This window comes from Wallemia ichthyophaga (genome assembly GCF_000400465.1).
Source record: "Wallemia ichthyophaga EXF-994 unplaced genomic scaffold scaffold7, whole genome shotgun sequence".
In the NCBI taxonomy this organism is placed as follows: domain Eukaryota; kingdom Fungi; phylum Basidiomycota; class Wallemiomycetes; order Wallemiales; family Wallemiaceae; genus Wallemia; species Wallemia ichthyophaga.
This window is the reverse complement of record NW_008806280.1, coordinates 120697-133393: the sequence shown is the minus strand read 5'-3', so window position 1 is coordinate 133393 and position 12697 is coordinate 120697. Positions and strand designations below refer to the sequence as shown.

General features: G+C 44.0%; 5 protein-coding genes across 5 annotated transcripts; 3 read left to right on the top strand and 2 right to left on the bottom strand.

Annotated features, from left to right (window-relative positions):
• Positions 1-53: 53 nt before the first annotated feature.
• On the top strand, positions 54-1099 carry J056_004175 (uncharacterized protein; the record flags this gene model as incomplete). The annotated part of the gene is made up of 9 exons (XM_009269376.1): positions 54-100; positions 146-295; positions 337-565; positions 610-635; positions 687-722; positions 766-843; positions 886-922; positions 966-1004; positions 1052-1099. 9 exons carry the CDS (start codon positions 54-56, stop codon positions 1097-1099), a joined length of 690 nt encoding a protein of 229 aa, XP_009267651.1.
• A 165-nt stretch (positions 1100-1264) lies between these two features.
• On the top strand, positions 1265-7309 carry J056_004174 (Chitin synthase 8; the record flags this gene model as incomplete). The annotated part of the gene is made up of 6 exons (XM_009269375.1): positions 1265-1566; positions 1610-3548; positions 3604-5148; positions 5192-5313; positions 5357-6685; positions 6733-7309. The coding sequence occupies 6 exons, from the start codon at positions 1265-1267 to the stop codon at positions 7307-7309; spliced, it is 5814 nt and encodes a 1937-aa protein (XP_009267650.1).
• Positions 7310-8486: 1177 nt separating this feature from the next.
• On the bottom strand, positions 8487-9741 carry J056_004173 (Transcription factor IIIA; the record flags this gene model as incomplete). Its single annotated transcript, XM_009269374.1, has 2 exons — positions 8487-9590; positions 9637-9741. 2 exons carry the CDS (start codon positions 9739-9741, stop codon positions 8487-8489), a joined length of 1209 nt encoding a protein of 402 aa, XP_009267649.1.
• A 21-nt stretch (positions 9742-9762) lies between these two features.
• J056_004172 (Small nuclear ribonucleoprotein Sm D2) lies at positions 9763-10198 on the top strand (the record flags this gene model as incomplete). Its single annotated transcript, XM_009269373.1, has 3 exons — positions 9763-9960; positions 10010-10107; positions 10159-10198. The coding sequence occupies 3 exons, from the start codon at positions 9763-9765 to the stop codon at positions 10196-10198; spliced, it is 336 nt and encodes a 111-aa protein (XP_009267648.1).
• Positions 10199-10262: 64 nt separating this feature from the next.
• Positions 10263-12571, bottom strand: J056_004171 (Serine/threonine-protein kinase plo1; the record flags this gene model as incomplete). The annotated part of the gene is made up of 5 exons (XM_009269372.1): positions 10263-11551; positions 11604-11698; positions 11749-12245; positions 12298-12402; positions 12452-12571. The coding sequence occupies 5 exons, from the start codon at positions 12569-12571 to the stop codon at positions 10263-10265; spliced, it is 2106 nt and encodes a 701-aa protein (XP_009267647.1).
• Between the last annotated feature and the right edge of the window lie 126 nt (positions 12572-12697).

The window sequence follows — 12697 nt, the reverse complement described above, 5'->3', positions numbered from 1 at the left end:
CAAATAATTTTAAATGCATTTATCCGGTGGCTGTTAAAGCTTTCAAGTCGACGATGACGCACAATTTCAGTCATGGTCAATTCGCAGGCAAATCTGTGCGGTAAGCAGGGCACCCAGTAGATTTAAAGCCTAACAATGCAATCAGATTCACACTAGACATCTTACAGCAGCCTATACGCTCTAGATTGTGTGGCTTTGGCGAAAAGGACAGGAGACCGATAGATCCGCCGCCTGTACTCCAAGTTCGGGCTTTCGAGACTTTAGAGAGCGGCACAGAGGTTGAGATACCTGATCAGTGCGTAGCTCCTCCTTTGATTCCGAGTTAACGCCAGACAGGGACATCACGCCACAACATTTGCTCGTGCAGGTCAAGATATTCGATTCTGAAGGCTTACGATCTTGTGCATACGTATTCAATTCATCCACAGCCACTCAAGTCGCCAACACGCACCACCAAAACACCTCTTCAGAGACTCCGATTCGGAATCTCCTCGGCAGCCTCACAGCCGAGGGAATGAGGCTCAGGGACACCAACAACAACCCCGGCATCTTTTTTTGTTTCCAGGTGCAGTCCATGTCAGCTGCTAGTGCATTTCTAACTCAACTTAGGATTTGTCGGTGCGCGTGGAGGGCGTGTGAGTGCTGTGTACTGAGCATTATATAATCACAAAGTTGACTTTACACAGCTTCAGGTTGCAGTTTAGCCTTGTGGACATCGCAGCGTGAGTTGGATATTGTCGCTGTCTTATCTTCTCACAAATCCAGGCTGATAGTGGGACATAAAAATAGGACAATCGTAGCCCAAACAATGTCAAACGAATTCCATGTCTATTCGCCCAAGAAGTGCGTTTCATTGCTCAATTTCACGTCACTTACATGTGTCAGGTTCCCGGGGATGACGTCCAGCACTGCGCTGTCAAAGGTAATCAATTTATACCATTCAGGCTTCCTCTCACATGCTGCAGTGCTTTGCCGCTCAGGGAATCAAAATCTCCATAAGGAAGGTGCGTCGTAAGCTATCTTTCTGCCTGCGTCGCTTACCAAGACAAAGGACGAACCGAATCCTGCATTTGGAGGCAGAGCCAGCTCCAGCACGTGACCAAATGAATAATACACCTCCGCCTATATACCTGTACTTAATCTAATCTAAAAAAATTTCCAACTGGAATGTCCTACGTAACCTTTTGGCTTCGAACAGCCTCTTGATTTCAGCCAAAGACGCAAGTGCCAGATTAGCAAAAGCGCTTTTATCGATAAGACGACCATGTCCACGACCATGGACGATATATCAAAGCTACGGGATACGTCTGACGAAGCTGTGCTCAGCTATTTGCGAGATCGCTTCCTCGAAGACCAGATCTATACGCGACTGGGAACGTCCTCGCTCGTCGCCTTGAACCCTCTTAAATACCTCCCCGCTAATTCTGATAAAGTCCTGCACGACTACGCACTCGAGTACAGGCAGACTGATAATAGCACAAGACTACCACCTCACATCTTCCAAATCGCTGCAGACGCTTACTATTACATGCGCAGAAGCTCGAAAGATAATAATATCATTTTAAAGTGAGTTGCTGTCTCCCCGCTTGCCCGTCTAACCCTATAAAAGCGGTGAAACGGGCTCTGGAAAGTCCGAACTTAGAAGACTGGCAACAAGGACTATTATTGATTTGTCTCTCCCACCACCAGGCAAGAAAGGCCACAAGCTTGGCGATCAGATTCCCTCTGCCGAGTTTGTCCTCGAGGCTTTTGGCAATGCAAAAACCCTGCACAACGCAAATGCTTCGAGATTCGGCAAATATACTGAACTTCAATTCAACGACCGTGGCAGACTTTACGGTGCAAAAACTCTTGAGTATTACTTTGAACGCTCAAGAGTTGTAAACCCTCCTCCAGGAGAGCGCAACTATCACATCTTCTACTATCTTACTGCTGGAGCCAGTGAAGAGGAGCGCCAATATCTTAAACTTCAGGATCTTGGTGCCTATCGCTACACCTCAGGCGCAATCAGAAGACGCAGCGGTCCTTTGATAGGCGCTAGTAATGGCGAGGACGCTGCAAGATTCAGTCAACTCAAAAACGCTTTCAAGGCTGCTGGATTTTCAAAGCGTCACGTCGCTCAAATTTGCCAGCTCGTCACTGCAATCTTGCACCTTGGTAACCTTGAATTCACGATCGACCACGCAAGGAATCCAGATGCTGCTGTAGTTAGAAATACAGAGACACTCGACATTGTTGCGGAGTTCCTCGGTGTACATCCAGACGCACTTGAAAGTGTTCTTTCATATCGCACTAAACTTGTTAAGAAAGATGTATGTACCGTCTTTCTCGATGTTGACGGTGCAGCTACCAATCGTGATGACCTTGCTCGCTCCCTCTATTCTCTCCTCTTCAGCTGGATCATCGAACACATCAATCAACACCTCTGCAAAGAGGACTTTTCAACTTACATTGCTTTTCTCGATCTACCTGGTTTTCAAAACAATCCAAGTACCGGTCATCGCGGTAATTCTGTCGACCAATTTTGCGTAAATTATCTCAATGAACGCTTACAAAACTGGATTTTCCAGCATGTTTTCACTCGTCCTTATGAGGAGCACAAGCACGAGGGATTGAGTAAGATTAGTCCACCTGTGTCATTCTCAGAATACGACAATTCGGATGTTTTGCGTCTACTTGGTGCAAAGCAGGGTGGCTTAATTCATATAATGGACGACCAAGCTAAGCGTGCGCCAAAGAAGAATGACAATACGATGGTTGAAGCATTTAATAAACGCTGGGGTAACAATAATAAATTCAAGACGGCGCCACCAGATCGGTCTGGTTATCCTACATTCTCCATCAACCACTACGCTGGTACCGTCACCTACTCAGCCGAGAATTGGATTGAGAAGAACACCGACAATCTTAATCCTGATTTCGTTTCGCTTTTCAAAGGTGGAGTCACCAATGACAAGACAACAAACGGATCGGAAAATCCATTCGTCAAGTCTCTTTTCACATCCAATGCAATCAGTACGCAATTCCATCCAAAGTCAGAAGCTACTCTCGTTGCCGCTCAACAGTCAGTAGGTCCAAGGCGTAGACCATCGACAAGACGGACTGGTCCTTCTTTGAGACGTGGAAATAATGAACCTGAATTGCCAGACATGCCAGAAGACCAAGTCGTCGATCACCAATCTTCAACTGAAACAAACACATGTGTAGCAACAGAGTTTAGGAATGCTGCTGATGTTCTGTTTGATACGCTTGAGGACTGTTATCCATGGTACGTCTTCTGCCTGTCACCCAACGATACCCAGCTGCCTAATCAGCTCGAGGCACGTCATGTCAAGGCGCAAATTCGTTCATCGGGTATACCAGCCGTGGCAAGACGGTCTGCTGTAGCCGAATGGGCAATCAATATGACGCATGATGAATTCGTGGAGAGTTACGGTGATGAACTCAACGAGATGGATATTATGCAGGGAGATACTGTGCATAAGATCCTTAACATGCGCGAAAAGATGTCATGGACAGAGCGCGAGCTAGCCGTTGGTACATATAAGGTAAGTGATTTTTAATAGAAAAAAACAAAGTGTTCATCTTAACGTAAACCCACAGGTATTCATAACTCACAACGTCTTCCGACATCTCGAAGATCACATTCGCTCTTATGACGAGCAGGAACAACGTCAATTCAACAAGTATCAGAAATCAGAAGCGGATTATATCGCAACTCCAGATCCATTCGGTCCATACGCACCACTTGGAGAAGAGGGACCAACTACACCAGCTTCAGAGCTCATGACAGATCCTTTCGCCACTCGTGACCACGATGGCTCTAGTGTCGCACTCCCACTCGTTTCCAACGTTCAGCGTGACGAAGATCACGACGATATGTACAGCGACGACCACAAGTCTTTCGGGTACGAAGGTAGTGATATATATCCCCAATCAAAGTATGAAAATGAAACTAACAGTCAAATCGGCACTGAAATGTACGCACCATCTCAAAACATGTTCTCAAACATGAATCTCAAGGACGCCGATAAAGCTGCGATGGACGAAAAGGATATGTATGATGATAGTGAAACGCAAGAGGAAGTGAGAGAATCTGGTGTTAGAAAAAGATGGGTTGCTTTCTGTTGGTTATTGACCTGGTACGTTCCTTCTCCGTTCCTCAAGTGGTTCGGTAGAATGAAAAGACAAGATGTCAGACAAGCATGGAGGGAAAAGTTGGCTATTAACATCATCATCTGGTTTGTTTGTGCTTGCGCTATCTTCGTTATCGCTATCCTTGGACCCGTGATATGTCCCACTCAGCGGGTTTACTCTCAGAATGAAATATCTGCTCATACACATGAATCTCAACCTGATCACACATTTGTCAGTATTCGAGGCGAAGTTATGGACCTCACTAAGATGCACGATGCACACCGCGGTGCTGTATCAGTTATCGACGACAGGCTCTTTTGGAATTATGGTGGTCAGGATGTTTCTAATCTTCTTCCTGTTCAAGTATCGGCATTGTGCAATGGTGTTGATGGAGCGGTTAATCCGCTAGTCGGTCTTGACGCCTCAAACACTACATCTACAGAACCTAATGCCCACTACCACGACTTTAGAGCATGGACTAATGACTCAAGACCAGATTGGTATTACGAGCAGATGGTCATTATGCGCTACAATTACAGAGTCGGTCATGTCGGTTTAACCGACAAGGATATTTCAAAGATGGCGGACGATAATAACAATGTAGCTGTGATCAATGGCAGCGTTTACGATATGACTCCGTACATCTCATTTGATGGTGGTTTTGTTGGATCTAGCGAAGACGAGGCAGCTCCAACTGACATTGACACTCACTTTATGCATGAAGCGATTGTTCAAATATTTGAACAAAATTCAGGGGAAGATGTTACTAAGTATGTTCAAGACTTGGCTATAGATCCTACCGTCCTTGCTCGTCAAATGAGCTGTTTACGGAATCTCTTCTTTATTGGTAAAGTGGATAGAAGAAACTCAACGGCATGTCAATTCTCAAACTACATCCTTCTCGCGCTATCAATTTTCATGATTGTCATTATTGGTTTCAAGTTCTTGGCTGCTATCAACTTTGGTACACGACGGAAACCGGAGGAGCACGACAAGTTTCTCATTTTCCAAGTAGGTGGATTGATAGAAACGAGGCTTTGGCTGACAATTACAGGTACCTGCTTATACTGAGGGTGAAGAGTCACTGCGACGGACGATTGACTCGCTCGCCGCTACGCGTTACGATGATAAACGCAAGCTCATTTTTGTTATCTGTGATGGTAACATTATTGGAGGGTGAGTGTTGATTGAATTTTCGTGAATTACTAACTTTTTATAGTGGTAATGACCGTACAACACCACGTATTGCCCTCGATATCCTAGGCGCTGATCCTAATTACGATCCAGAACCGCTCAGCTTTAAGTCGATCGGTGAGGGTAACAAGCAGCACAATATGGGCAAAATCTATAGTGGTCTTTATGAGCACCGTGGTCACGTCGTACCGTACATTGTACTGGCTAAAGTCGGTAAACCAACAGAACGTAGCAGGCCTGGTAATAGAGGTAAGCGTGACTCACAATTGGCATTGATGTGGTTCCTGAACAAAGTTCATTTCGACGCACCAATGAACCCCCTTGAGTTGGAGATATACCACCAAATCAAGAATGTTATTGGTGTTAACCCCAATTTTTACGAGTATATGCTGGCCGTCGATGCTGATACTATGGTCGATCCTGACTGTCTTTCTATGTTTATATCATCGTTCATGCGAGATAAAAAGATCTTGGCATTATGTGGAGAAACTTCTCTAGCTAATTCTAAGCAATCTATCGTAACTATGGCTCAGGTTTACGAGTACTATATCTCTCACTACCTCACCAAAGCATTTGAGTCTCTGTTTGGCTCTATCACATGTTTACCAGGATGTTTTTCGATGTATAGATTGCGCACGAGTGATACTCATCGTCCACTTTTCGTCGCTTCTGAGGTAATTGACGAGTATAGTCAAAATGTTGTTAATACGCTTCACTTGAAGAATCTTTTGCATCTCGGTGAAGATCGGTATCTTACTACTATTCTGCTCAAGCATTTCCCACTCTTCAAGACCAAATTTACAGCCGATGCAAGAGCCCAGACTGTCGCACCGGATGATATCAAGGTTTTGCTCTCTCAAAGACGTAGATGGATTAACTCCACTGTGCATAACCTGGCCGAACTGTTATTCTTGGATAAGCTTTGTGGTTTCTGCTGCTTCTCGATGAGGTTCATAGTTTTCATTGATCTGCTATCAACAATTATCGCTCCAGTCACCGTCGTTTATATTGTCTACTTGATTTACTTGGCAGCAGCTGAAGGAAAGACCATACCGACAACGTCTATCATTATGCTTTGCGCTATATATGGTTTCCAAGCGCTAATCTTCCTTATGCATCGTAAATGGGAACAGATTGGCTGGATGATAGTTTATATTTGCGCTATCCCGCTCTTCTCGTTCTTCTTGCCGCTATATTCATTCTGGCACTTTGATGATTTCTCATGGGGCTCGACGCACACGATCACAGGAGAAAAGGGCAGAAAAATGATGATACATGATGAAGGTCACTTTGATCCAAAGGTGATACCACTAAAGACATGGGCTGAGTATGAAGCTGAGCTGTGGGAGCAAGGGTGAGTTAGACTCCTGAGAAGTAACGCACTAGCTAATCGGGTTACAGAGATGAAGTTTACGAATTTGAGAAAGCATCAAGGCCGCCATCACCAGCTAACACAGCCAGTATCTATGGCCCTCGATCTATGTATGGTGGATTGGACCAGAGCGGTGTGCCGCGCTCAATGTCCGCGAATCAGAGCATCTACCGCCAATCAGCATACCCATCCCAATACGCTTTCAACGGTTATCCAAACACCACATCAATGTATTCTTTGGCACCACCACAACACCATCCATATCCGCAATCTCAAAACTGGTCCAACTCATTCTACGGAGGCTACGATCCGAGAATGTCGACGAACTTTTCCCAACAGCAATTCATGCCACCACAGCCGCAGTCGCACTCCGTCACACCCCTACCTGAATACAATCAACACAGCAACGGCAGTGGAGGGAGTCAATCGATATCGTGGAATGAAATCGAGATGGACGTCAGGGGCATAATTGGCAAGGCAGATCTGGACAATATAACCAAGAAGTCAATCAGACAGGATCTTGCTGACAAGTATGGAAACGACGCTATCAACGATCGTAGAACTGAGATTAACGCCATAATCGACGATATTCTCACATCTATCTAGAATAATAGGCTTACTTTAGAGGCGTATATTTGCATGGACGATTTATTTATTTAACAACAAACGCTACAAATTCCTCCACTCTTCAGCGAACACTCTACTACTTTGTGAACAATTCTTAACATGATCTCTTATTGTTATTTTTAAAGAAATGCATATACGCATGTAGTTGTTAATTTATTTTAAAATGATGCAAGAATAGGTAGTAAGAGCTGCGACTATGATGGTCTCAGTACGATTCAACGAGATAGCCGAGGGGATGAAGGTCCACTATTAAAAGCAGCTTTCAGATAGTCGGGGTCATTATTTCAATGCAATTGGCCTTGCAAATGACCAAGTGAACATGAAGATGAGCACAGCAGATTCGTGTTCAGACATTCTGTATAAACTTACAACACCTTTCTTCTCAGTAGCTCTCGAGCACTCCAACTATACCTTTGTATTCTTTGTTCACTCACTATCCATCGAATTGATTTTTCGCGTGCCATACTTAACTCATCTCGGATGATGATTTACAACTTTTGATGATCTCCAAATAAAAATGCTTGATTGATAGCTATGGCTGGTACAAATATGCTTTGCCAGATTTAGATCTCTGGCGCTCCTAATCATGCTCTGCATGCTGATCGAGAGTCATGGTTCGAAATCGCTCTATAGTACGCCATAGTATTAACAAGGAGTATTACACGCGCCCAATCGATTCTTATTGTGATTTTGAGCTGATACAGACCGTCTTGTTTAAATAATGCCAGTAACAGCATTGTAAAACATAGTACATTTTTCGATTTGAGGCCTTTTAAAACCTGGCTATAGGGGAGGATCAAGGTCACTATTATTCAATGAATACTTATCGAAAATGATGTATTGTAAATCAAAGTGGGGGTCAGCTCAACTCTGAATCCCGAGGGAAGGGGGTTTGGATCGACTGGTGCATTCCTAAAAAAACAAATAGTTGGGGTATGGGGACAAGGAAGATTGTGTTGGAATCTTCTAGATTCTATAGTATGAATTTGCATTTTCAAAACAAATCATCATCCCTGTAGCATGTCAAAAATAAGTGGATGTTTACAAAGCGCTGCTCGACGCTGAGAAGTTTTCACAAAGTCAATAGCTACAAAATGATACATATATTACAAACATTACAATTTAAGTACAAATAAATATATAAATGTTAGCTGCATCAATCCTGCGCTTCTATTGATTGATCCAGCTCCTCATCCTCAGTCAAGCTCTCATGTTGGCTTTTATGCTCCTTGTTCAGCTCTTCTTCATTCGCACTGACACTTTCTTGCTCGTCTATGCCTCCGTCCAACCAATAATCCAGCTCTTCTTTAGTGAAGTGAATGTGATGCTTGGAGGCGAGGTGTCGACGTAGATCGTAGCGTCTAGTATATCTAAAAGAGCAGTCCGGGAGAGTATCTAACTCAAGTATATCCTTATATGGGCATTCGATGTTTCTTTTCATGTAATCAACACCGGTGAACTTCTCGATAGTGGTCTTCTTTGGCTTCTTAACATCCTTTTGTTTTTTGTGCGTTTGTAAGTGTCTCTGTAGCAGATGTTTGTAGCCATAGCTCTTATCGCATTGGAGACAAACGAAGGGACGTATGTTGAGATGAGTGGTGTTGATGTGGACGGTGAGAGCACGGTGAGATTTGAAGCTCTTGTCACAGCCCTGCACCTGACAATGAAAATCTCTAGCAACCAAACCACCTTTTACGTTTTTTGCCTGCTCCTCTAAACCCAATTCCCTCTCCACCTCTTTCTGGTCATGGAGAAGCAAATGCTGGTTGAGGTTGGTCCTATTACTAAAAACCTTGTGACAAGACTCGTAAGGACAAGTTGGTTTATGTTCTTGTCTGATATGCGCCTGAAGTTCGGTCCATTTGTTAAAAGAGAGGTGAGTACATTGATCGTGTCCACAGCTATATCTATCAGACTGATGAACTTGAGCATGTCTTCTGAGCTTCGCGTTTGTAGGGAATGATTTCGTGCAGCCCGGGTGTGCACATATGTGTGGTAGAGTACCAACTGGATTATGCTCACCAGCGACGTGATTTCTAAGTTGATATTGTTTTGAGAATGATTTATCGCAGTAGTTGCAAATGAAGCTTGATTCGTGTGTTTTTAAATGCCTTTTTAGGTGTTGATTCGTCCAGAATTGTTTATCACAGTGAGTGCAGCTGAATGGTTTACTCGATTCTGATTCGTGCGTTCGCTCGTGTGCTTTTAAGTGGCTATCTTTTCTAAACACAGCATTGCATTTTGAGCACTTCAATGGTCTCTATGGGTGGTTTAGTAGGTAAATCAATTGGACAAGCCAAACGCACCTCCCCGGTGTGCTTGCGTGTATGCTCTGTATACTTTGATAATTTTTCAAAAGACTTTCCGCAATGATTGCATACGAATGGCTCACTTCGTTTCCTCTTGACCATCACAAGCCAACGTAAAGCTACATGTCTGAATTCGTAAATACGCCAAAATCTGAGTTGAATGAGGATCAAATTAGACAACTGGAGGAGTTTGAACTCAGCCAAGGTCCTTTATCGGTGCTCCAGCAGAGCGTGAAGAATAACACTCAAATATTAGTCAGTTTGAGAAATAACAGGAAATTGCTAGCAAGAGTTAAAGCTTTCGATAGGCATTCAAATATGGTACTATAATTGCTCTCATTTTACTTGTCTTCTCATTCGTTTCACCTAGGTGCTTGAAAATGTAAAGGAAATGTGGACAGAAGTTCCAAAAGGAAAAGGGAAGCAACCAATCAATAAGGATAGATTCATTAGCAAAATGTTCCTGCGGTGAGTGCTATGTCTTTAACTGAAACACCCTCCTAACCACACCCAAATTAGCGGCGATTCCGTCATTCTTGTCCTCCGTAACATCGCTTAAGCTATAAACACACCTCACATCATGTACACATACTTTATTAATCGTCATGTTCTTACACTTGCCACTACCTCCCTGTTGCAAATACATCCTTACAGTACTTGAGCTTGACTAATATCCCTTCCATCTTTTTCTTCTCCCTTTCATCCTTGCTTTGCTTTTCCAATATCTCATCCAGTGTCCATCTCGATAACGCGTAATCCTTATCGATGTATGTAACCAAACACCCTCCCTGACTGAGTATCATCTTGGTGTGATCATAAAAGTTGAATTGCACGACATCATTTGACAGCTTGAACACTATCAGATTTTTCATCCGATAGTATCTCTGCACAAAAGTCATCCCCTTCCGCCTTTCTTCATCTACGTATGTGTATGAACGTGCTCCATAGAGCCTCTCGAGCATATAATCCTCGAAATGTCTCAACAACAACATCTTACTTTCTAAATCCTTCGGTATCTCCTTATCTATGTTGAAATTTTTCCTTACCGCTGTGCTCGATTTACCACGAGACGCTATATAGTCAACCGTTTCCTTTGCAGGTGATAGCACCATGGATGTTGAATCGTTGAAATACACGCCAACGGTGCCATCAGTTAATGCATATCCCATTCCATATTTATTGCAGTAATCTAACCAACTAACTATGAAAACTTTGGATGCTTTGTCCGAATCTGTGTCGCGGTATTGTGATGGTATCTCGAAACGCTTTGCTTCACGTTTGGCAGTGAATGCGTTGTGAAGATTAGTGTGCATTTCCACAAAACAACTGCTCTTGCTTTTGCTTTTAGGTGGTGGAAGTTGATTATTCTCATCCAATGCTCTCGCTTTTCCTTTATTTTTCTCATCGTTGTTGACCATTTCACTAACTATTCTCAGCTTCTGATCAGCAATTTCCTCGTCCTCGCCATCTTTCTTTTCCAAATTCTCCATGTATTTCTTGTTCGATGCGTGTATTTCCATTTTCTGTTTCTTCTCTTTCTCAGCAAGTGCTGCAGTTGTCGCCTGTCTAAGCAGCGGCTGCGATGGGAGACTGTTGGCAACAATCAGTGGCTGCCTGGCCGAGCTGAGCAGTGTGGAGATTGGCGATGATGGTTGTACTGCCTTGTTGAACTCCCTCTCCTGCTCTGCGACAGACACACTCTCCGTCTTCTCTTCGCCATTCTTGGCCGCTATTGGGCGTGAAATGTCGAGCTCTACTTGCTGACGCAGCCTGCGCATGTTATGTTTAGACATTGCGTTTGTCACGTTGCTGAAGTCAGGTTTAGACATGCGCGCTGTTGACGGGATAGATGGCGGCGTAATCCCACTAAAGAAAGGATGGTCTAAAATTTCGTGAAGAGTCGGTCTGTCGTCTGGAGTTTGTTGTTAGCTGAAAAATCAAGTTATTAAGTAACTCAAACCCACTAGGATCTGGTGTCAGGATGCACGAAATGAGATCCTCAGCTTCAGTCGGGATTGGATCATCCACTGGGAATTCGTACAAATTGTCTTTTATCCGTCTGAAGGGTGAGTGTTAAGTGCGCATGTCTCAGCAGTGTCTCAAACCCACTTGTAAATTTCCTTGACATCTTTGGTCTGAAACGGTGGTTTCCCTACTAGAAGAGTGTACATGATTACGCCAATAGACCACACGTCGACTTCAAAGCTGTGTCCATTCGATGTATCAAATAGAACTTCTGGAGCGATATAATTTGGAGTACCGCATATTGTTTTCTTCCGCTCGCCCTCGCGCTCAATCAAAGCGGCCAAGCCAAAGTCACCCACTTTGACATTCATCGACTCGTCCAAAAACAAGTTGCCCAGTTTAAGGTCACGGTGAATAACTGAATGCTCGTGCATGTACTGACACGCGCCTATAAGCTGTACGAGGAAGAAGCGTGTTTCTGGAGCTGTGTATCTCTTTCTCGCGCGAAGAAGATCCATCATATTGCCTGCCTTGCACAATTCCATCAGCATGTAAACGTTTTCTTCATCCTCGAAGCATTCCTCAAAGCCGACTATATTCGGGTGTGATAATGCTTTATGCAGTTTGATTTCAGCATAGAGCTGTGAGTGTGTCAGTGTGTGCGTCACAATATTATCAGAATTCAAGACACACCTTAGTCCTGTTTTTCTTGGACTGCAGCGCTGTTTTAGATATTGTCTTAATGGCAAGCAACCCGCCGTGGTCATCCTCGACTTCGTACACTCGTGCGAATCCGCCCTACTCGAGTGTCAGATTCGTTTTCATCCCCGTCGCTGTCATTTCTCACCTCCCCTAAGAGCCCATGCCGCGAATATTTCTTATTCCTCTTCTTATCTCTAATCGTCTCCGGCGGTGGTGCGCACGTCTCGGAGAGCTTTGTCGATTTTGGGCGTGGCGGAGTTTTCATGACGTTTTCGCTGTGCTGTATGCTTTAGAAATCCTTTAATATCCCGCTTAATCGATCGTCGTCGTCGTTCGGGTGAGAGATCCCAGGCGCGTCAAAATCAGCTTGATGAGGAATTTATTTCTTTTT